General features: G+C 38.5%; 1 protein-coding gene across 1 annotated transcript; it reads left to right on the forward strand.

Moving 5' to 3' along the window:
• Positions 1-16,908: 16,908 nt before the first annotated feature.
• Positions 16,909-20,998, forward strand: LOC143581369 (enolase 1). Its single transcript, XM_077064187.1, has 14 exons — positions 16,909-16,949; positions 17,034-17,120; positions 17,694-17,774; positions 17,869-17,970; positions 18,046-18,126; positions 18,211-18,285; positions 18,360-18,422; positions 18,935-19,012; positions 19,093-19,287; positions 19,758-19,808; positions 19,878-19,966; positions 20,106-20,157; positions 20,243-20,299; positions 20,823-20,998. The coding sequence occupies exons 2-14, from the start codon at positions 17,067-17,069 to the stop codon at positions 20,901-20,903; spliced, it is 1,059 nt and encodes a 352-aa protein (XP_076920302.1). The 5' UTR covers positions 16,909-16,949; positions 17,034-17,066; the 3' UTR covers positions 20,904-20,998.
• The last annotated feature ends 3,469 nt before the right edge of the window (positions 20,999-24,467 follow it).

Here is a 24,467-nt window from a genome sequence, read left to right on the forward strand (position 1 = left end):
CCTTTGGTCGGGGTGTTACAGATTGGTATCAGAGCTCGTTGACTTTAGGATAGGTGGTTAGACGTAACGACCTAGAATACCTAGGAGTCCCTTCTCGCGCATGAGAGAAATCTCATGTTTGCGCGCTTATTGTTAATTACTCGTTATTTATGAATATGCTCGCGCTTGCGCAGTATATGATTTTATGTTTTATTTCGCGATATTTCGATTTTTGTTGAATTTCGATTTTTATTGATTTTTCTTACATATTCGTTTGTTGGGTTTGAAAATCCGAAAAGTCATGGTGATACATGAATAAGTTGATTTTCAATTCCCATTTACGATTATGTTCTGAGGTTGGAGACTTGAAAAGTCATGGTGATACATGAATTGTCACTCTCCAATACTCATTTTCTTGTATATTTTATATTGAAGATTGAAAAGTCATGGTGATACATGAATCGTCAATCTCCAATACTCGTTTGCTCGTATATTTTAAATTGGGAATTCGGAAAGTCATGGTGATACATGAATTGTCGATTCTTGATTCGAATTTGTTACCTTTATTAAGTCTGCATTTAAAGTCATTTAATCTACTTTAACTTTTGATAGTATCTAACCCTGCGAAACCAAGCTTTATGAGATTATACTTTGCGCTAAGACATTAACCAAAATTAAAACTTTTATAGAATGCCTCCGCTATCTCGCCGATTTCAGAGAAGAGAAGCCTCGCGCATGCGTAGACAGCAACGTTCCCAGGAAATGGCCGCCGCGATAGCCCAAGCCTTGAGCCAAAACAATACCAATACCTCCAGTTATAACATTAAGTCCTTTAACGCTGGAAACCCTCCAAAGTTCACAGGTCTTGAAGGAGCCACCGTGATGCTCCAGTGGCTTGAGAAGATAGAAAACACTTTCCTCCACACCCAATGCCCCTCAGACAGACGAACCCTGTATGCTTCCAGTGTCCTGGAATCCAGAGCGCTTACATGGTGGAATGGAGTAGCTCATGCGCGTGGCGCAGAAGCTGCTTCCAGCATGCTCTGGGAGGAATTCAAGGAAATTCTGACGCGAGAATTCTGCCCTCCCAACGAAGTTAAGCGCCTGGAGGAGGAATTTTGGAATCTTAAGCAGTACAGTGGTGAAGCGCGCGAGTACGCGACGCGCTTCCATGAACTAAGCCTGCTTGTCCCTCACCTTGTTACCCCTTCCCGCCGAGCCATAGAGAAATTCCTTGGGGGTCTCCCCATGGAAATTCAAGATTCTGTATTGGCCAGAAACCCAGTAACCCTCTCTGACGCCATTGAGTTGGCCGCTGTGCTCAGCGACAACCATGTCAGAGCAGGAACCCTGTTCCTGCGGGGAACAGAAAAGACCAAACCCAAGACTGCCCCTGAACCAACAGAAACCAAACCTGAACCCTCAAACCGTAACAACCTCAAGCGCAGGCGCAAGGCCTATGCGCTTACCAACCCGCCCATTGTCCAGCAACCCGCATACCAACCTCCAGTTCATGCGCCTAACCCACTGTCAGCCTACCCAACACCTCCTGTAGTCCATAACTATGCCTTAACCAATCCCGCACTCCCTGCCCCGCCTCCTAAGAAACCTTACACAGGAAACCATCCCTTTTGCCCAACCTGTAGATTTCACCACCCAACCCAAACCCCGTGTCGACTTTGTACCCGATGTGGCCGCGCTGGTCACCTTGCAGAAAACTGTAGAGTCCTTCTCGCCAATCCAATTGCGCCAACACCACCAGTCTACCCGCAGAACCCACAACCAACCTACCAAAACCCACGACCCAGATCGTGCTTTAACTGCGGTGATCCTAGTCATTTCCGGAACGCGTGCCCGAGACTGCAAGTGCAAATCACACAAGCGAATCCGGTGAACCAGATTTCAAACCAAGTAACGCGTGGACGAGCTTTTAACATAACCGCGCACCAAGCGCAAGCGAATAATGACGTAGTTAATGGTACATTTTTGCTTAACGGATTTTATGCTTCTGTACTTTTTGATACTGGCGCCGATCGAAGTTTTATTTCTCGCGCCTTCGAGCAGAAGCTTGCGCGACCGCGCAACGATTTAAAAGAGAATTTTTCAGTTGAATTGGCTAATGGTGAAATTATTTTAATTAACTCAGTGATTAAAGGTTGTACGCTTAACCTTAACGAAAACGATTTTCTGATTGACCTCATCCCTATGCCTCTTGGGAGCTTTGATGTTATCATTGGTATGGACTGGCTTTCGCATAATCGCGCCGAAGTTATTTGCGCCAAGAAGTTGATACGCATACCTCGAGAAAATGGTGATCTTCATATTTACGGCGAAAAACCCTCCAGTGGTCTTAAGCTTATGTCTTGCGCCGAAGCCCAAAGACTCATGCGGAAGAAGTGTATTGCATTTCTAGCCCATATGGTTAAGCCTGCTGAAGAAAAGAAGCTTCGCGATATCCCTGTTGTGCGTGATTTCCCTGAAGTTTTTCCTGATGATCTTCCTGGTATCCCTCCCGCTCGTGAAGTCGAGTTCCGTATTGATCTTGTCCCTGGTGCTTCCCCCGTAGCTAAATCTCCTTATCGTCTTGCACCCGCTGAGATGCAAGAATTGGCAAGCCAACTTCAAGAGTTGACTGCTAAAGGATTCATTCGCCCTAGCTCTTCGCCCTGGGGTGCTCCGGTGTTGTTCGTTAAAAAGAAAGATGGATCGTTTCGCATGTGTATTGATTACCGCGAGTTGAACAAACTCACCATTAAGAACCGGTATCCCTTACCACGTATTGACGACCTCTTTGATCAACTCCAAGGTGCCTCTTGTTTCTCGAAGATTGATCTCCGCTCTGGCTATCACCAGTTGCGCATCCGCGATGAAGATGTTCCGAAGACTGCTTTTCGAACTCGTTATGGCCATTTTGAATTCTTGGTCATGTCCTTCGGTTTAACCAACGCACCCGCCGTTTTCATGGATCTAATGAATCGGGTGTGTAGGCCTTTCTTGGATAAATTCGTGATCGTGTTTATCGATGATGTTCTGGTGTATTCTAAGACCAAGGCCGAGCATGAGCATCATCTCCGATTGGTATTGCAAAAGCTTCGAACCGAGCAGCTCTTTGCTAAGCTTTCCAAGTGTGAATTCTGGTCTGATGAAGTACAGTTTCTTGGCCATGTTGTTAACAAGATGGGTATTCATGTCGACCCATCCAAAATTGAAGCAATCAAGAACTGGATTACGCCATCCTCTCCTTCTGAGATCCGTTCCTTTCTGGGCTTAGCTGGTTATTACCGGCGCTTCATTTCGAACTTCTCAAAGATCGCTTTGCCTTTAACGGCCCTAACGCACAAAGGTAAACCATATATTTGGGGCTCGAAGCAAGAAGAAGCCTTTCTATCGCTCAAGCGTTTGTTGTGTGAAGCTCCTGTTCTTGCGCTACCTGAGGGTAATGATGATTTTGTCGTGTACTGCGATGCCTCCAACCAAGGTCTCGGTTGTGTTCTTATGCAACGAGGCAAGGTTATCGCTTACGCATCAAGGCAACTCAAGGTTCACGAAAAGAACTATACAACTCACGATCTCGAACTTGGTGCAGTAGTTTTTGCCTTAAAGATCTGGAGACACTACCTTTATGGTACTAAGTGTATCCTTTACACTGACCATAAAAGCCTTCAGCATATCTTTGATCAAAAGGAACTTAACATGAGGCAACGCCGATGGAACGAACTCATCAGCGATTACGATTGTGAGATCCGGTATCATCCTGGTAAGGCTAATGTGGTAGCCGATGCGCTCAGCCGAAAACCCTGCCAGCTTAACTGTATCTTGCCGCGCACGCAGCTTCACTTCGCGCCGATTCAAAGCAACCTTGAATCGCGTATTCGTGACGCGCAGCGCGCATCCATCAGTAATGGTAACCTTCGCGCCGAGTTAGCGTGTGGCGCGGAAGCGCACTTTGTCCCTAATCTGAGTGGAATTCTCTACTATCTCAATCGCATCTGGATTCCCTTTGATGAGAATCTTCGCGCTGATATCCTGTGTGAAGCGCACAAATCTCGGTATTCTATTCATCCCGGCGCTGATAAGATGTACAAGGATTTGCGCATTACTTATTGGTGGCCCGGTATGAAAAAGGATATTGCTGTGTTCGTAGCTAGATGTCTGACTTGTTCTAAAGTGAAAGCTGAACACCAACGCCCATCTGGTTTGCTCGAACAACCAGAAATTCCTACGTGGAAATGGGAATGTGTAGCGATGGACTTTATTACCAAGTTACCTTTGACAGCAAGCAAACATGATAGCATTTGGGTAATAGTGGATCGTTTGACTAAGTCTGCTCACTTTCTGCCCATTCGTGAAAACTACCGTGTTGAGCATCTCGCGCAGCTTTATGTCAAGGAAATTGTCTGCCGCCATGGTACTCCTTTGAGCATCATATCCGATCGCGATGGCCGTTTTATATCTCGCTTTTGGAAATCTCTCCAATCTGCGCTAGGAACTCGCTTGGACATGAGTACGGCATATCATCCTCAGACTGACGGTCAGTCTGAGCGAACTATCCAAACTCTTGAGGATATGCTCCGATCTTGTGTTCTTGATTTTGGAGGTAATTGGGATTCACACCTGCCTTTGATTGAGTTCTCTTATAATAACAGCTATCATTCCAGTATCGGTATGGCCCCATTTGAAGCACTTTACGGTCGTAAATGCCGCTCCCCGATTTGTTGGAGCGAAGTGGGTGAAGCTCAAATCACAGGACCCGAACTTGTTCAAGAGACAACCGATAAAATCGCCAAGATCCGTGATCATCTGCTGACTGCCAGAAGCCGACAGAAGAGTTACGCAGATCGTAGGCGGAAGCCTCTCGAATTTCAAGTTGGTGATCTTGTTCTCCTCAAAGTGTCGCCCTGGAAAGGTGTTGTCCGCTTTGGGAAGAAAGGTAAGCTTGCTCCTCGATATGTTGGACCATTCAAGATCATCGCGCGTGTGGGAAAAGTTGCCTACAGACTTGACCTGCCGCCCGCGCTCAGTAATGTGCATCCAACGTTCCATGTATCCAATCTCAAGAAGTGTTTAGCTGACGAGAACCTTCACATTCCACTTGATGAAGTTCAAGTTGATGAAACTATGCATTTTGTTGAGAAGCCTGTTGAGATTATGGATCGCGAGGTTAAGCAAACCAAGCGCAGTCGTATCCCTATCGTGAAAGTTCGTTGGGAGTCCAAGCGCGGAGCCGAGTTTACATGGGAAAGGGAAGATCAAATGAAGATCAAGTACCCGCACCTGTTCTCTGCGCAACCTACTTCGAGATAAATTTCGGGACGAAATTTCTTAAAGTAGGGGAGACTGTGACATCTGCCCCGATCTGACCCGACCCAGGTACCCGTTTCTCTGACCCGATCTCTTTCTTTTATGATTTAGTATTTATACTTATATTTTACTTTTAATAATAATAATATATTTTCCTTCCCGCCTCTTTCTCTCTCTCTTTCTTTCCGCCGTCCCTCTCCTTCTCTCTTTCCGCCTTCTTTTCCCTCTTGTCGCTGTCCCGCCCTTACGCCTTGTTTCCCTCTTTTTCTTCTAACTCCTTGCTTGTCCTTTGTTCCTTCCCGCCTAAGGTTGTCTGCGCAGCTCCACGCGCCAGACCCCTTACAAGGAATCCTGCGTGAAGACCACCTGTTTCAGCGATACGCGAGACGAACTCTTCTCGCAGCGCGCTAAGAATTGTAATTCTTCTCGCAGCGCGCTAAGAACGGTAGTTCTTCCCGCGACGCGCTAAGGATTTGTAGTTCTTCTCGCAGCGCGCTAAGAATTATAGTTCTTCCCGCGGCGCGCTAGGAATTCTAGTTCCTCCCGCGGCGCGCTAAGAAATGTGATTCTTCCCGCGGCGCGCTTAGAAATGTAGTTCTTTCCGCGACGCGTTAAGGTTGTTTCTGTCTGCCTTCGCGCTCGCGCTCTCTTGACCTTCTGTGTCTGCCTTCGCGCCTTAGCCTTCTCGCGCTAAACCCTTTGAGTTTCTTCTGTTGAATCTAGCCGTTTGCTTTTGTGTTGTCTTATCTTTTGTGCTGTTGACCTAATCTGCTTTATGTCTGAAAAGTTACTTTCGGCGCAGCATGCGCACCAACCCCATTGGTTGGCAGATAAAGTGACTGACATTATCTTTTGAGATCTGCTTTTGCCATGCTTGACCAGTACCTTTATCTGACCCGCCCATGCTTTTTACTGTTCCCTGACAGCTTTATCTTGCCTCTGCAGCTGCCATATCTTTCCATATCTTTTGCTTTTGGATTCTTATGCTTTTTGATATCTTTTGCTTGATCCTGTTAAAGATCTTTTCCCCTTTTTCTAGGGATTGTGTTCCCTAGGGTTTCTCTATAAATAATAGTATTATTTTTCCTAACACTACACACACAAACACTTAATCTCTCCTGTTTTCCTTGCTCTCTGCCGCCTCCCTCTCTGCCTCCGTCTTCCTCCCTGTTCTGCCCTGCTTTTCCGGTAATATATATATATAATAATTTACTTATTAATTATGCTAACTTGTAATCAAGACTTAAAACAAATCATTAAAACAATAATCTTATTTATAGGATAACTTGTGCTTGTTTAAAGTTGGTTCTTGCTTTATCTTACACCGCATCGTTTATCAAGTGAGTAATCTCGTACCTAATCCCTTTTTGCTTTTAATGTTTTGGGATGTTCATGTGTTCATACAAACTTAGAGTCTTAAACTTGTTTATGAACTTTAGTCGCGCAGTATCCCATGTGTTGAGGACGTAGACTTGGCTGTTTATTTGTATGTGTGGATCATTAACCGTCTTGTCGGTCTATTCCGCAGTTTTCATGGTACCATTAGATGAACAAGGGAGAACTATCGTTTATGATTTTCTCTTTTGTTTACACATGCACAGTTTGTCTTGTTTGTGAGCTCAATTGTGAGCACTGGCAGTCTTATGAATCTTAGAGTTGGTCCCGATCAGATTACACCCTTGTTGAAAACCAGACATACACATGTTGCGCGCAGATTTATTGTTATCTATGTATTGTATTAAACTTGATTTCTCACCAACACGCAAGTGTTTGACGTTTATTTTAACACATGTTCAGGTTTGCAGTAGCTGTTTTGGAGCTTGTGGACACGTAGGAAGTTTTCTTTATTTTGGACCTAGATTAAAATGTATCAAGACAAGTTATTGTTGTTCGAATATTTTGCCTTATAATATATTAATTTATGTTGGTTTATTTATATCTTGTGTTTACCCTGCGCCTGCGCGAATGAATGTATTTATTAAATATTGACACCCAATAGTGTCACGAGTAATGAAACAATATGTGGCGCCCCGATGTATAATCCGCCTTTGGTCGGGGTGTTACAATTTAAGTACGTTTTTAATAGTAATGCTATTTCTGCATACTTGAATGATATCTTTTATTTTGAGGCTAAGCCTCGAAATGGTATTTATGAGGTTGATGTTCAAATAAACAATAATGTATATAATCTTTCTACACGTATCAGATCTGGCATCAATGATACATTTCTATGGCATTGCCGACTTGGCAACATAAGCAAGGCGCGATTCAAGAGACTCCAATCCGAAGGGATTCTTGAATCCACAGGACCCGACTCTTTTAATGATTGCGAATCTTGTTTAGCAGGCAAACTCGCCAAAGGCTCCTTCACTCATAAGAATGAACGAGCAAAGGATCTGCTGGGAATCATACATACTGATGTATGTGGTCCTTTTAGAACCATGTCTAGAAATCATGAAAGATACTCCATTTCTTTTATTGACGATTACAGTCGATATGCTTATGTGTATCTTATGAAACGCAAGCATGAAACTTTTGAAAAGTTCAAAGAGTTTCAAAACGAAGTGGAAAACCAACTCGGGAAAACTATTAAAATGCTTCGATCAGATCGAGGTGGAGAGTATCTCAGCTCAGAATTCATACATCATTTGAAAGAACATGGAATTGTTTCACAGCTCACTCCACCCGGCACACCCCAACACAATGGCGTGAGCGAGAGGAGAAATCGAACCTTGCTAAACATGGTCTGATCGATGATGTGTAGAACTAACTTGCCTCACTCCTTTTGGAACTTTGCCCTTTTGACCGCCGCCCGCATTATCAATCTGGCTCTAACTAAAAAGGTAAGCAAAACCCCATATGAGATATGGCATGGGCGAAAACCCAATTTGTCTTTCCTTAAAGTATGGGGATGTGATGCTTATGTCACTAGTGATTCTGACAATAAGCTCGATCCTCGCAGCGTAAAAGTTGTTTTCGTCGGATACTATAACCAAAGCGGATATTATTTCTTCCATCTTGATACAAATGCGATTTCTATCAAAAGGAAGGGCCACTTTCTCAAGAAGGAAATTCTCGATCGAGGAACTGGAGATAATATTGTCGATTTTGAAGAAATTCAAGAACTACAAACTACCGTTGAGGAAGTTGGAACGTCTGATCAACAAGTTGTTGTTGCTGATACATAGGACATGAACACAAGCGTTCGCAGAAGTAATAGGACTCGCGTACCAAACTCTAAATACCTATGGCATCTAGATGGTCCCGAGGTCCTCTAAGTAGCTGAGTCAAGCGACGAACCTACTAATTACAAATCTACTATCTTAGATCCGGAATCTGAGAAATGGCAAGATGCCATGAACGCCGAGATGCAATCTATGCGTGACAATCAAGTCTGGAACTTTGTTGAGCTACCCCTCGAGTGTCAGGTAGTAGGGAGCAAGTGGATTTTCAAGAAGAAAACCGACATGCATAGAAATGTGCAGACTTATAAAGCACGGCTAGTCGCGAAAGGTTTTACTCAAACTCAGGGTATTGACTATGATGAAACCTTCTCGCCCATTGCTATGACTAAGTCGATAAGGATATTACTTGTCACAGCCGCATACTATGACTACGAGATATGGCAAATGGATGTCAAAACTGCTTTTCTTAATGGACATTTTTCTGAAGATGTCTATATGGTTCAGCATGAAGGTTTTGTCGATCCTAAACATCCTAACAGGGTGTGCAAACTGAATAAGTCCATTTATGGACTTAAAAAAGCATCTCGCAGTTGGAATCTTCATTTTGATGAGAAAATCAAAGAGTTTGGTTTTATCAAAAATGAAGATGAGCCTTGTGTTTACAGAAAGGCTAGTGGGAGCACTATATCATTCCTCATCCTGTATGTGGATGATATACTGATCATTGGAAACAACATCCCTATGCTTAAGGAAGTTAAGAACTGGTTGGGATCTTGTTTCGCAATGAAAGATCTTGGTGAAGCTGCTTTTATTCTAGAAATTAAGATCTACCGAGATAGGTCTAAGCGGCTTCTAGGGCTGAGTCAAAGTACATACATAGACAAAGTAATGACACGCTTCTCTATGGATAACTCCAAGAAAGGAGCTCTCCCCATGGCTAAAGGAACCGTGTTGAACAAATCGCAATCTCCGGCAATGGACATTGAAACTAAGCACATGCAAGCAATTCCATATGCTTCAGCGATAGGTTCTATCATGTATGCTATGTTATGTACTAGACCCGACGTCTCATATGCGCTGAGCATGACTAGTCGTTTTCAGCAGAACCCTGGCATTGCCCACTGGAATGCTGTGAAAAACATTCCGAGGTACCTGAAAAGGACGAAAGACATGTTCTTAGTGTTTGGAGGAGTGGAAGAAGAACTCACTGTAAGGTGTTACACTGATGCTAGCTTCCAGAATGACCGAGACGTTTCTCGCTCATAATCTGCTTGGATGGAGAAATTCATAGCCCACCTCGATTTTATTCCAGGTTTTCGGAAACTGATCGACGTAATCTGTGATAACACAGGAGCCATTGCTCAAGCCAAAGAGCCTAGGTCTCATCACAGAGCCAAGCACATTCTAAGGAAGTTCCATCTCATTCGGGAAATAATGGAACTTGGAGACATCATAATAAGCAAAGTAGACACAGATCAAAACCTAGCTGGTCCGTTCACTAAACCGATGACTCAGAACAAGCATGATCATCACAAAGATTCTATCGGTCTTAGATTAGCTAGTAGTTTGTTTTGATTTAGTATTTGGATGTGTGAACATTTCAAACAGTTATACTTTAAGTTCTCTTTTGATTTAATGGTTAAATGCAAATGTTGAATAATATAGCTGTGTTCGATTTTAATACATTTAATCCATGAATATTGTACTCTAAATTATCCGTAGTCGGTTAGACTCGTGGGATCGACTCTGAAGTAAGACTATTATGAATTTGGACTCAAGGAGTTGACTTCCAAACTCACAGACCTCATTATGAATGACGTTGGATGTAACTCGCATCAAATCATCTTCATGGATCTTAGTCATAAGATGCTTTGATACTGGTATACTCATTTAGTATTTCATTTACTAAAGGTTATTCTTTGATCAGTGTCAACCGCTGTCGCGTAACTGCCAGCCATAAAGGCATTGGTTGGGAATGATCTGAAGTTCAGTGGGAGTTGTATGTATTCAAGATGGGATTCTGTACTCTTACATGATATGTAACAGTTAGACATCTTGGCGCCCTCATTGATTCAAACTGGTAAAGTGTGAGGCCTCACCCAAACTAACTGTGTGTTTGATTGGACCACTTTGATTCTAGATCGAGAACGATAATGATTGAACGCCATATGAGATTGAACCTAATCCATGTCTCATTGTTCAATTGATGTCTTATACAGAAAGGATAGATGACAACGATTACCATAAACTTGTTATCTTGCAATAGTGTATTCCAAGATGTTTTTGGTTAATGAATTTAAAATGTTATAACATGTTGGGGGCAGCTATGTGTAGCTAGAGCACCGCTTGCTGTCAGTATTGAGTAACTTAACCAGAAATCGTCCAAGTGGGAGACTGTTGGAATTATGGACCGGTTCGGGTAAGTCAATACGGCCAACCAGGTTATGACCCGTGAGAGTTACACCGTGAGGTAATGGACCATTAACCCGCTTAAGTTAGTTAACCGGGTTAGACACTTTAACGAGATAAAAAACTACATGGAGCGGGCTTTGGAGTAAGAGTTGGACTTGTTGGCCCATTAGGTTTATAACTAATGAGATTGGTTAAACCTAATAGGAGGTTATATAAACATATGATGTTTAATTAACCCTAAGCTAATCAACAAGTCCATCTCCTCTTTTCCTCCACCCCATCACCGGCCAACTTGCACCACCACCACTACTCCGACCACCGGCGCTGTCCAACCACTGCCGCCGCCAGCCGTCGCCCCCTACCGCCGTCGATTGAAGCCGACCAGGGCCCACAGCCACTGTCCCCTGCTGTCCGGATACCACCACCGCTATCGTTGCCGTCGTGCACCACCACCGTTGGTCGTTGGATCTCGTTGTGTCACCTAGCTCGGTTCGTTAGCCTTCGGTGTCTCAACCGGTTAATTATTAACCGAGATAAACTTAAATATATTGTTAGTTTATAATTATATATTTAATGTTTTTGACTCGTACTCGTATTGTCTGTAACCGGATCCTGTCTGGTTTAGTTTTCGGTGCTGATTAATTATATATTCCGCTGCGTATAACTATAATTAATAAGATTAATTACTATTAACCACGTTTATTGAACCGGTTTTAATAAACAAAATTTTAACTGATCACCACTGAAACCCAACAATATTGAGCCGAATCTTGATGAAATCGAGCATCAAATGAATGATCCCGGCCCCTGTTGCAGCTCAATCACCAGCCAGCGAACCGCCTTACTCATTTGCTCCAACCGGACCGCAGGCAAACCTGGGTGACCAGGAAGCGACCCCGTGGCCTCATCCACCAAACACTGAGAGCCAATTTTGAGCTTGACAGACTCTACAAACTCCTCGGCCTAATCACAAGCGACACGAAACAGTTGGTGGGTTTTGTTTGAGATTCTCCAATGCGGCATTGGAGGCTTCGAGAGTGGTGGCGGTTGCAACAACGAATTCTTGATAAGCATATAGCTTCTGCGCCGGTCGTTGCTTCCATGCCCCAACAAGCCGCCCATAGCGAGGGGTCTAAGAAACACAACACGTAAGCTAGCTGTAGCAAAGATGTATATATTCTGGTGGATGTGCTAGCACACAGAGTTGGATCAAATAAAAAATTACTTATTCTCGAGAAAAACTATGTCACATCCCACCCATTATGGGGCTATACGTGACCCAATTGATGTAGACTTAACAACGGAATTTAAAATTTTAATTTTAGATCATTGTTACATATACATAGAACTAATAATCGTACCCGTGTGTTGCGGCTGGCCAAGTAAATACCGCGTTGCGACGGAGCGAGTTAAAGGCAATACATGTTCGAATGCACATAAGGTCAAGATGACAAAGTTTTGAATGAAAACATAAAAAGGAGAACAACAAACATCAATCCAATAGTGCTACCAACATACCTCCAATCGACCCATATTGCATATGGAATTCATACCTACAATTGTTTTATAATACCACAAGCTCGAATTAGTTATCATAATTAAAAGCAAAATGTGTTTTATATCAAACGAACTGTATAAACACTAACATGTCTAAAAAGTTGCAACGTTTACCCAACTCTTCATATAATCCTAAAAAGACATGGGACTGATTTAGTTTGGGACTGATAGATGCAATGCATAATAACATAGGAGTTTCCATTGAGCTTAAGGCGGTACATTATTTAAAAAGGTGTACCCGGTTCACATTCAACCAAGAAACCGTGTTTATTGAAAACACCTAAAAAATATAAAACACAAAACACACTTAACATATCCTGATTTTAAAAGTAACCTACCATAAAGCATCACGCAGAGCTAGATCAAGAATCCGAGAGGCCCAACCAAAGCTCCAAATCGAAAATTTTCAGACAAATGCAACAATAAGGGAAATATGAGACCGAATCTGTTCGTCACTAAAATATCTTCAAATAAGCGTCATATCGGCAATAATATTAGAATAAATATCCTCTAATGCTTATAATTTCTATCTATAGGTAAATATAGCCCTAAAGAATAAAATGAGCTCTGTGAAAACGAACTCAACACACCCCATGGTGAATCAAGACATGACCATGTTAAGAACATACGAAGAAAAAACAAAACTTAGGAAGTCACAACATAGCCATGTTAACCTCAACACACCTCATGTTAAAAATACAAATAGAAATGACAAAATAGAATGTTCTGAAACTCAACATGACCCAAGTTCAACCTAAGCACATCCATGTTGATAGTACAAGAGAGAGAAGATTCTCTTGTACTATCAACATGGGCGTGTTTAGACCCCATATTATATCAAATTAGTTGTATAATATTAACTACTATTGCAACTAAATACTAAATTGATAAGTTACTAAACTAATACAACATGATACCATTATTTTACCCCTAGCTATCACAATTCAAATGCATCTATCAACATGCTACTAGAAAGGTGAGTGACATTGATGACCGATGAACGAGATCAATGGATATCCCTTTCATTGGCGTATAAACCTTTCATCGAGGATTTATGATACATACGTCCCTCGCTTCATGCAATGTGTTTCGTTTTGATAGTGAGAGAAACAATTTTTTTCAAGGTCTTTCTTTGAATATGTGTGATGAATCATGATCGATCACTCTTCATATATTACACAAAGAAAAACGAGTATATGATGCCAACTAATTTACATTGAAAGAAAATCTTTATTTTCATAGTATCAAAATAAAAAATATATTATTAGAATATGTTTTCCACTAAAAGTTACAATTGATTTTTATATTTAAGTTACTAATATTTTGTTATTACTATTACTAATATATATAAAAGAGAAGTTTGGTGACGCTTGATCATAATTGGTCCATTTGGCAAGATTCCATTGGATCAAGTTTTGTTTTTTTTTGTTTGTTTTTTGTTTTAAACTTTGATAATTATATTTCTAATTATCTTTGTTATGTTTGTTTTTTATTAGTTTAGTTCCAATACCAATATACCATAACGGATGTGATAAAAACTGACATAATTTATGTAGACTTAGCGCATTTTGTTTTAGTTATAGTACCGTAACGAAACTGACCGAATGACAATTCTTTCTTTTTAGTCCAGTTTTATAACGAACGTGAAAAACCCAACCAAATTTGCATAGACTCACCGCCAGGAACCAACAACGCTCGGGTTTTACCAATGCTCGAGTTTCACCGACCAACGCTATCCCAATGCTCCATTTCAATTTTTATAACTTTTTTTTGTTTTAGTTTTCGTACAATTACACATTTAACAGAAACTGACCGAATTCACGTCAATTTACCACCTCAACACTTACGACCGGTAATGCTTGTGTCTTACCAACGTTCGGATTTACCAATCTGCCCGGCGCAACGGTTAAAAACTAGTTAATAATATTAACTAGTAATTTACTCACGCTTTGTGCGAACCCCACCCGGCTGTTGCAGTGACGAGTTAATGAGAATCCGATCGGTATTGACTTCGTTCGTTACGGTATTGGATAAACCTAAAAAAAAAAATTTGTCAAATTAAAATACTTAGAATAAAACCCAAAAAAATATAGCGGCACTCTTATAACGCATTATAAAAAACAATTTAACATATTTAAAACAATGTTTATATGGTAGGTAAAACCTGAGTTGCGGTGGTGCAAAGACAAGTATTCGGTAGGTATCGATTATGTTCGTAATGGTACCATAACAAAACCGAAAATATAAATCCGTCGGGTTAGAATATAATAGATTAACGTATTAAAATAAAATATTTAAAACGACGCTTATTTGGCTGAAAACTCAGGTGTTAGTAAAACCCAAGCGTTGCCGGTCCCGGGCGTTGAGGAAGTTAGTCGACGCGAATTCAATCTGTTTCGGCTACGTTCGTTACGATACTGGAATTAAAAAAATATAAAAAAAAGAGGTGAACCGGTGAGGTGGTGTCGGTCAGTAAAACCCGGGCATTAGTAAAACTCGAGTTTTGTTGTTGAGGTGACGGCGAGTCTATACAATATCTGTCAATTTCTGTTATGTTCGTTACGATAGAAAAACTAAAACCGAAGAAAAAAAAACAAATAACATGGCCCAGTCATAGAGCGACACTTGGCCCAATTAGATGTCTTGCGACACCAACTTCTTATTTTACTCCATATAGATAATAATATAAACTTACAAGTTGTTAAGACTTTTTCATCACTAAAACCCGAAGGCTATAAATACCTCAAAATACCTACAAATGCATGCATTGCATACCCCTTATTCCCTCACTCATATATATTTCTCACTTCTGATCAATCTCAACAAAGAACCATAATGGCCACTATCAAATCAGTAATGGCACGTCAAATCTTCGATAGCAGAGGCAATCCTACCGTCGAGGTTTGTTTTCGTAGATCCATGTGAGAGCACACTAGCTCGATTATTATTGCATTTTCGCTGCATGTTAGATTCTTGTTGGAACGGTAATTGAGAATGTGAGATCATTAATATTATTAGTTTTGGTATGCATTAGATCTGATCCAAAACCGAAAACAACAAACTGAAACAAAAACCAAACTTTTAGCTCAGTTTTGGGTTTGCATGTAGACTAAATACCAAAACCGAACTAATAGATTTTTTTTTTTATTTTCTTTATGCAATATACAATAGTTTAATATATAGTTTAACCCAAATAATTTAGCCCAGGTTCTTTATTTTTGGCCAACTTTTTTTACGGTCCAAAATTTTCAAGCCCAAAATGGTAAAACCGAAAAAACCGAAATTGAACGGTTTTCAAATATGGATGTTAATTTTAAAGTGTGATAACTGATGAGATTGTTTTCCTGAAATATGATGTTAATTTTGGTTTGATACAGGTGGATTTTATTCTAGCAAATGATACATGGGCCCGTGCAGCTGTCTCTAATGGGGCATCCACCGGTAAGATCTATTTCTCTCATTAAACTGTTTGTGGACCTCCCGGGCGAGAGGCACATAGACCTCGTCCGTAAGCATTTTTGGCCAATGTGGAGGCCCACATACGCAAAATGTGGGCCCCTTTCAGTTTATGTTTATAAGATTTGGGTGAAATTCAAATTGATTTGATATTTTAAGACTTTATGGAATTTGTAAAAAGTTTGTATATATTTATAAGAATTTCTATGCTTTATAAAATTATGTAAAATTTGTAAAGAAATTTTATAAACTTCTAGAAAAATGGAATATGGTCTTGAAGCTTATTTTTACATTAGTATCAGTTATGGTATAGCCTTATGATATATTATATTTAGGGGTGTAAACAAGCTGAGCTGAGCTCAAGCTCGCCTAAGTACGAGCTCGGCTTATTTAACTTCAAGAAATTGAGAACGGTTGGGCATGGCTTGTTTGTTATTTATAACTATTTACATATATATTTAGAATTATAATTTTATAGTAAAAAAATAATAATATATATTATTTAGTTATTTTTAACGTAAATTTGTAGATCAAAGTTACTATCATTTAAATATATATTTAGTGTATTAAAAAATTCATATAGAAATAGTAAGCTCGCTTAGGCTCACAAGCCTACTCAGGCTCGTTTATTGAACAACTTATTTTTAGGCTTGAGCTCGGGTCTGGGCTCGTTTAAGCTCGGCTTGATTCGAGCTTTTAGCGAACTGATCCCAAGTAGCTCACGAGCGGCTTTGCTCGTTTGCACCCCTAATTATATTGATTGTAGCATTCATAATCTCTAACTGTAAGTAGCCATAATATTTGTCTAGAACTTTGAACATCATAATAAGATATGCATATAATTCTTGTCCTGTAGGTGTCTATGAAGCACTGGAATTAAGATGGAGGCTCAGATTACTTGGGTAAAGGTGTCTCCAAGGTGAGTTAACAGTCTGCATTAATATATTATTTTGTCTATTTATCACACGCCTCATGATGCTAGTTAAAGCTTATTTTACATTCTATGATTAGGCGGTTTCGAATGTGAACACTGTTATTGGCCCTGCTATTGCAGGCAAGGTTAGCCTTATCCCCTGATATAATCCGAATATTATTATTTTGGACCATAAGAATGATGTTTTGGATCATATATTAATGTTACAGGACCCAACTGATCAAACTGGTATTGACAATTACATGGTTCAAGAACTCGATGGAACTCAAAACGAGTGGGGTTGGTGCAAGCAAAAGGTATACTTTGTTCCCAATGTTGAATCGATTTCTTTTGAGGCTTGTAAACGAACCGAATGTTCAGTGAACCGTTCGTTGGGAAGTTCCTTTATACTGCTGAACACGAACAAATTTTTTGTTCATTTAGTTAAGCGAAAGGACATGAACACATGTCTCGTATGCTCATTTTGAATTCGTTTATGTTTGTTCATTTACGTTTGTATAACTTCGCTCGTTAATTTATCAATTTAAATTTTTAGAATCATTACCATTTTGTTTAGTTTTAACTTTTAATAACTTAAAAGACTTATCAAGCCCAAAACACTATCTAACTATCTTCACATTTACTTTTTATTCTTCTAGTTCAGTTATGCTCATTCGTGAACTATTCGTTTATACTGTTAACAAACAAACATAAACAAGCACGAACAAGAAAACCCCGCCCTTTTAATTGTTCGTGTTCCATCGTTTGTTTTGATAAAGTTTAATGAGCAAACATGAACATGCACCGTTCCTGTTTGTTCGGTTCGTTTACAATCCTAATTTCTTTCTTAAGTCTTGCTCATTATTTGACATTAATCATGCATTGTTCAGCTTGGAGCAAATGCCATTTTGGCGGTGTCTCTTGCAGTCTGCAAAGCAGGAGCCAGTGTCAAAAATATTCCACTTTACAAGGTAACTTATGTCATAAAGAATCTATATATTCAATCTTTCTGTTCATAACATTTTGAAGTATATTGATATGTTTTGATTTGGAAACTTTGTGCAGCATATTGCAAATTTGGCTGGCAACAAGAAATTAGTATTACCAGTGCCAGCATTCAATGTTATCAATGGTGGATCACATGCGGGAAACAAGCTTGCTATGCAGGTATACATCTTGATTGCATATGCTCTTTATGTAATAATAAATGTTTATTGACAAAAGTGTTTTGGTTTTTTTTAGGAATTCATGATTCTTCCAGTTGGTGCTTCGAGTTTTAAGGAAGCCATGAAGATGGGCGTTGAAGTGAATCACAATTTAAAGGTTGGTTCAAAAGTTGATATCCAATTATAAATTTTGATTCTGCGCATTGGCTTGTGATTGCTAATCGTTTGCACACGTTTGCAGTCGGTTATTAAGAAGAAATATGGCCAAGATGCAACAAATGTTGGTGATGAAGGTGGATTTGCACCTAATATTCAGGTAATAATTAATGGCTTCAATTTGTTATATATTATCTTGTTACTTTAACATGGTATTGTGTTGTTGAACTTTAGGAAAACAAGGAGGGCCTTGAGTTGCTCAAAACAGCCATTTCTCAAGCTGGTTACACAGGAAAGGTGATTGCTTCAAATGTTGTATATCTTCCTTAAATACTATTAACCAAGTTACATGTGCTGTTTTTTGGAGTTAAATGCATGGATGGTTTAGCCCCCTCCTTAAATGCACCTATAGTCCCTACTTTTCATTCGACCGTAACTTTTTTTCAAAATGACCAAAATACCCTTTATTATTGGTCATTTTAAAATTGACTCCAAGGACCATATGTGTGTACGAAGCATATGTGTAATTTTAGAAACGTGGGGACTAAAGGTGTAATATGGCCAAATCACAAGGACCATCCTAATAAAGAAACTATAAAGGGAACACTCAAACGGGTTAAAATCGCCTAAAGTGTAATTTTTACGACACAAAATCTCTTTAATAAGTTTATTCAAAAAGTTCAATTACTACACTAAACTTTATTTTTTTTTTCCTAACTATAAAGTGTATCGGGTCAACCAGCCCACCTGTTTTGGCCTGTTACTCAACCCACCCTTTTTACGACCATCTGAACATTAAATTCTTGTAGGTTGTTATTGGAATGGATGTTGCTGCATCTGAATTCTATGGAAAAGACAAAACATATGATCTAAACTTCAAAGAAGAGGTGTGTTTCTCATTCATATTCATTATTATTCTTTTGTTTAATAATGGTTAAATTTTTGTTTCATTGATACCTCTATGCAGAACAACAATGGGTCTCAAAAAATTTCAGGAGTGCAACTCAAAGATCTTTATAAATCATTTGTGAGCGAGTACCCGATCGTGTCAATTGAAGACACGTTTGACCAAGATGATTGGGAGCATTATGGCAAGATGACTGCAGAATGTGGTGATAAAGTGCAGATTGTTGGTGATGATCTTTTGGTCACGAATCCAATGGTTAGATCTATCGTTTTTACATTATAGGATCGATTTCATATATATCCTTACTACTTGAAAATTTTCATATATATCCAACCAAAACTAAAAATATTGTATATACCCAACTTTAATAAGTTTTTTAATTAATAAACATTCTACCCTTTTCCATTATATTTGTTTAAGCCCTATCTTTTTGAATTTTGTTCGAAACTGACGACAAGCAAGCCAACCGAACCGTTGTCTCTCATCTTTTGTTTTCTCAACGGCAAATAATATTTTTTAGTTGTTTTAGAAAAATAAGGGTAAAATGGTCATTTATTTAGTTGTTTTTAATGAATTGGGTATGTTTGATATTTTAACTACTTTGTAAGTGCATATATGATATTTTTTTATTTTTGCATGGGTATATATGATATTTTTCAAGTTTGTATACACTTTGACCGTTTGACCAAAATAAGATTTCTTTGATATTTAAATTGTGATTTCAGAGAGTTAAAAAGGCAATTAGTGAGAAGACATGCAATGCCCTTCTCCTCAAGGTATAACTTTAATTGATTTTGTTACTTTTTGTTTTTATTTTTTTTATTCATGTTGTTTTGCAATCTTAGGTTAACCAAATTGGATCTGTGACTGAGAGCATTGAAGCTGTGAAAATGTCAAAGCATGCTGGTTGGGGTGTGATGGCCAGTCATCGCAGGTATATAAATAGATATATATATATATATATATATATATATATATATATATATATATATATATATATATATATATGATTTTTCGGTATAATTACTAGCTTCATTATATGTTTATTAATAATTTTGCATTTGGTGTCATAGTGGAGAAACAGAAGACACCTTCATTGCTGATCTATCTGTTGGTTTAGCAACGGTAATGATTGATATATATTTACAAAATTATTTAAAAAAATAATATATAACATGATAATAATTATATAAAATAACTCTCTTAACAGGGCCAAATCAAGACTGGAGCCCCATGCAGATCAGAGCGTCTTGCCAAGTACAATCAGGTTGGTTTTATATAGGATGTAAACAAGCCGAGCTGCCTTGAGCTACTTAAGATCGGCTCATTAAAAACTTGAATCGAGCCGAGCTTAAGGCTCATTTAATGAGCTCAAGCCGGTTTGTGAGCCTAACGAGTTTTTTTATTTATATAAATTTTTATTTTATATATTTATATAGTAACTATTATTATATATAAACATATGATAACAATTAATAAATAATATATGTTGTATTATACACAAAAGTTATAATTATGAATTATGAGCATATATATAGGATTGACTTTGCTATTTAAAAGGGGTTTGTGGTGCAGTTTGTTTCCCATTTGCCTGCCACTTTATTGTAATCGTTTTGAGTTTAACGAATACAAAGCTTTTGACTTTTAAAAAAATAATAAATATAAACAAGCGGAGCTAGAGCCATCTCAAAATAAAACGAGCTAAGGCTTGGCTCGTTTACACCCCTAGTTTTATATATATACATAAGTATATTTGACTTTGGCTTTTACCTTAATCAATTTGTGTTCAGCTCTTGCGAATTGAAGAGGAACTCGGGTCAGAAGCAGTTTACGCTGGAGCCAACTTCAGAAAGCCGGTAGAACCCTACTAGATTCGCGTTGAATACGGTTGAAATAAAAACTTAAGGAAGAATAAGTTAGACCTTCTCTTCATAATAATTGTATTTTTAAAGTGGATTTTGTTTTGTGTTAACTGTTTGTTAATCACTTGGTCCATGGTATGTGTTGTCTCTAGTTCATAATATTCTATAAATTGCTTGCAATGTTTTTTATTTATTTGTATCATGATGATTATGTGAGATTATAGTAACTAGTTAATTTTTATATCTGTAAAGAATAAAACATTTTGTGAGATTATGAGTTTATGACTCATAAAATGCCAAGAACGAAAAATGAAAATCAAAGAAATCATGTACCTAAAATAAACTTAGGAATACAATTTTTTCTATTTGCTTGACAAAAGTATACTAGTTCGCGGCTAAGGGTGTAAACAGGCCAAGCAACTTGTGAGCTAGTCGAGATCGACTCATGAAAGCTTGAATTAAGCTTACGTTAAACGAGCCCAAGCCTATATTGGAGCTCATTTAATAAATGAGCCCTGACTTTATGTATTAAGCTTAACTAGGCTCTCACAAGTTCGTTTTCATATAATTTTGTTGGATACATTAAACATATGATTACATAAAGCAAGCCGAATTCAAAACCGGCTAAGGGAGGAGGTTCCCTGAATTTGAAGGCGGCCGGAAGGGAGATGTGTCTTGTGAATATTTTTACTTCTTAGCGCATTTTGTTTAGGATTTTATGTAATTATTCCCTCTATTTATAGTGGTTATGTTGAATGAAATGTGCCTTATGTCCAAGGCTTGATGCAAAACTACTATCGAGCCGGGGGTCTCACCTGAAGCAGCCTCTCTATCCCTATGGGATAGAGGTAAGGCTGCCTACATCTTACCCTCCTCAGACCCTACCATAACTTTGCTATTGGTGGGATATACTGAGTACGATGATGATGATGATGATGATGTTGAATGAAATGATCATCGAAATATGGGAGGAGGAAGGGGTGTGTTTTGCATAAACTTTTATAGTGGTTAGTATATATTTTATTCGGGTTTTTTTTTCTAGTCTTTGCCGCTAGGTTAGTGGTTAGCTAATATAAATAGGGTTGTTTAAAAAGTCTGTGGTTCGCTTGAAGCTCGCTTGAAAATATCCCAAAAAAAGCTCGGCTCGAAAAAAGCTCGATTTTAAATGAACTCGGCTCGATTTCTAAACGAGCCGAACTCGAGCAAGGGTCAGCTCGGCTCATGGCTCGGTCTTGGTTCGACTCGTTAGCTCGGCTCGTTTATAGTAAACCCTAACTTTATATAATAACATACCAAGATATAAATAAATAAATATAAATTATGTATATATTATACCACTAGATTCCTAAAAGGCTAAAACCTTATAAAAAAATAATAAAAGTAAAGCATATCTAGTTATAAATTCTATAGTTTATATTATACAATATGTATGCTAACATTATAATTTTTATCTTTTATATATCAAAATTCGTAAAATAAAATAATAATAATAATAATAATAATTTTAAAAAATAAAGGAGCCCGGCTCGACAAGCTCGAGCTCGGCTCAAACTTTAAACGAGTTGAGCTCAAGCTCGGTTTTAAGCTCGATAAAGAAACGACCCGAGCTCGAGCCAACTCTATTAAGTTCGAGCTCGAGCTCGAGCTCACACACACCCCAGCTTGACTCGACTCAGCTTGATTATTGCCCTAATACATAAACAACCAAAACTATGTATTACTTCGGCTCTAATAATTGTTACAGTTTTCTTACTCCTCGCCAATTTTAAAAATTATTTAATAAAAAGTTGTTTTATACTTATCAAAACTTCCAAGAGTTTTATAAGTTTCTAACGATTTATGAAACAATCAAAATAATAATTTATTATTATTAACAAACAACAATATTAACAATTATTTTCTATAATGGAAAGCGTGATTCTATTAATAATAAAATAACTAGGTTTTAGGACCCGTGCTTCGTAATGGGACCATTAAATCGAACGAAAAAATATACGTAAAAATGTAAAATCACGAACGCGTTGCGAGTCGTCGTGAAGTCAGTCTGTATCAAGTTACGACATCAAACTAAACAAAAGAAATAAGCCCGCCAATGCCAAAATACAACAAATTATCATATGTAAAAAAAAAAGACGCGTTACAGCTACGAATCAACACAGCTTTGGCTAGTTTCAGTGTTCCAACACAAATTTGTAAACATAAATTAGTAAGCCAAAAAAATTATTTTAAAGGCACGATATCCTATGGTATCAGAGCAGTTCATCCTTGGACGCTTTTGATTGAACCCTAATTCGTCCTAATTCATTTGATTGAACCCTAATTCGTTCAAATCCGTTCCTAATTCATTCAATTCCTTTTCAATTGCAGCCGGGATTGATCATTGCTGATCAATTCTTCCTCAATTTCATTTCAATTCAATCTAATTGATCAATTTTTCTGACCAATTACTCTCAGTTACACGACATTCATCATATTCGAATCTGACGTCATCAATGGCGACTCGAACCCAATCACTTGAACAGTGTATTGGTGAGCATGATGCGGCCTTGCAACGATTAGAAGCAACCCCTGGAAATAACAAGAATCAATTGTCAACTCTTAACCTAGAAATTGATTCTGTCAAAGATCAATTGAACCAACAGTCAAATCAAATGGCTGAAGTCTTAGCAACCTTGCAAGAATTGAAGGCTAACCTGACTAGTAACAATGGCGGGCAACAACAACAGTATCATCAAGTCAATCATAACCAGATTCATGGGTTTGGAAGTTTTAATCGATTAACTAAGATTGAATTCCCAAAGTTCAATGGAGTCAATGTGGAAGGGTGGCTGTGCAGGGTAGAGCATTTCTTTACGATTGATAATACTCCTGAAAACGCTAAGGTAAGAATTGTTGTTATTCGTCTTGAAGATACGGCTTTACTATGGAACCAATCTTTCATAAGACCTAGAGGAGGATCTATTGATGGCATGACTTGGGTCGAGTTTAAGACTAATATTTCTACTCGATTTGTTATGATAATGGATCAAAATGCTATGATAGCCCTAGCATCTTTGAGACAACAAGATTTGACAAATGATGCTTTGCAAACATTATGTCAACAATTTGACTTGGCATTGACAAGAGTTACTTTGTGTGATGAATATGTTGTAAGCTTGTTTCTTAATGCTCTAATATCACTTGATACGATAGAAACAAGAAATCAAAGAAGGAAGTGTTTACACCAAATCAAGCATATCGTTTATTTCGTTACGATTGTTATTTGTACAGTTTCTAACGATTAACGAACTAACTGAACTATTACAATCAGGCCCACAACTATCTAATAATTACATTCTAGTCCCAGTACTTCCTATCTTCTATTTATTACACTTTTGACCCTTGTATTATACTACTGTAACAATGAAGCTTTAAAATGCGGATATAAAAGCATACGACGATAGGATATTTTTAAATCATGAAAAAGTTTTGGTCATTGTAAAGATGGACCGTAAAATATCCGAAAGTTGAAATCAACAAATAAAACATGTAAAGCCGACACTTGCCCAATTTTATTGTTTAAAATATAGTTTG

The sequence above is a fragment of the Bidens hawaiensis genome, unplaced genomic scaffold (assembly GCF_021521415.1).
Source record: "Bidens hawaiensis isolate Kalapana, Puna unplaced genomic scaffold, B.hawaiensis_p1.1 tig00030888_1, whole genome shotgun sequence".
In the NCBI taxonomy this organism is placed as follows: domain Eukaryota; kingdom Viridiplantae; phylum Streptophyta; class Magnoliopsida; order Asterales; family Asteraceae; genus Bidens; species Bidens hawaiensis.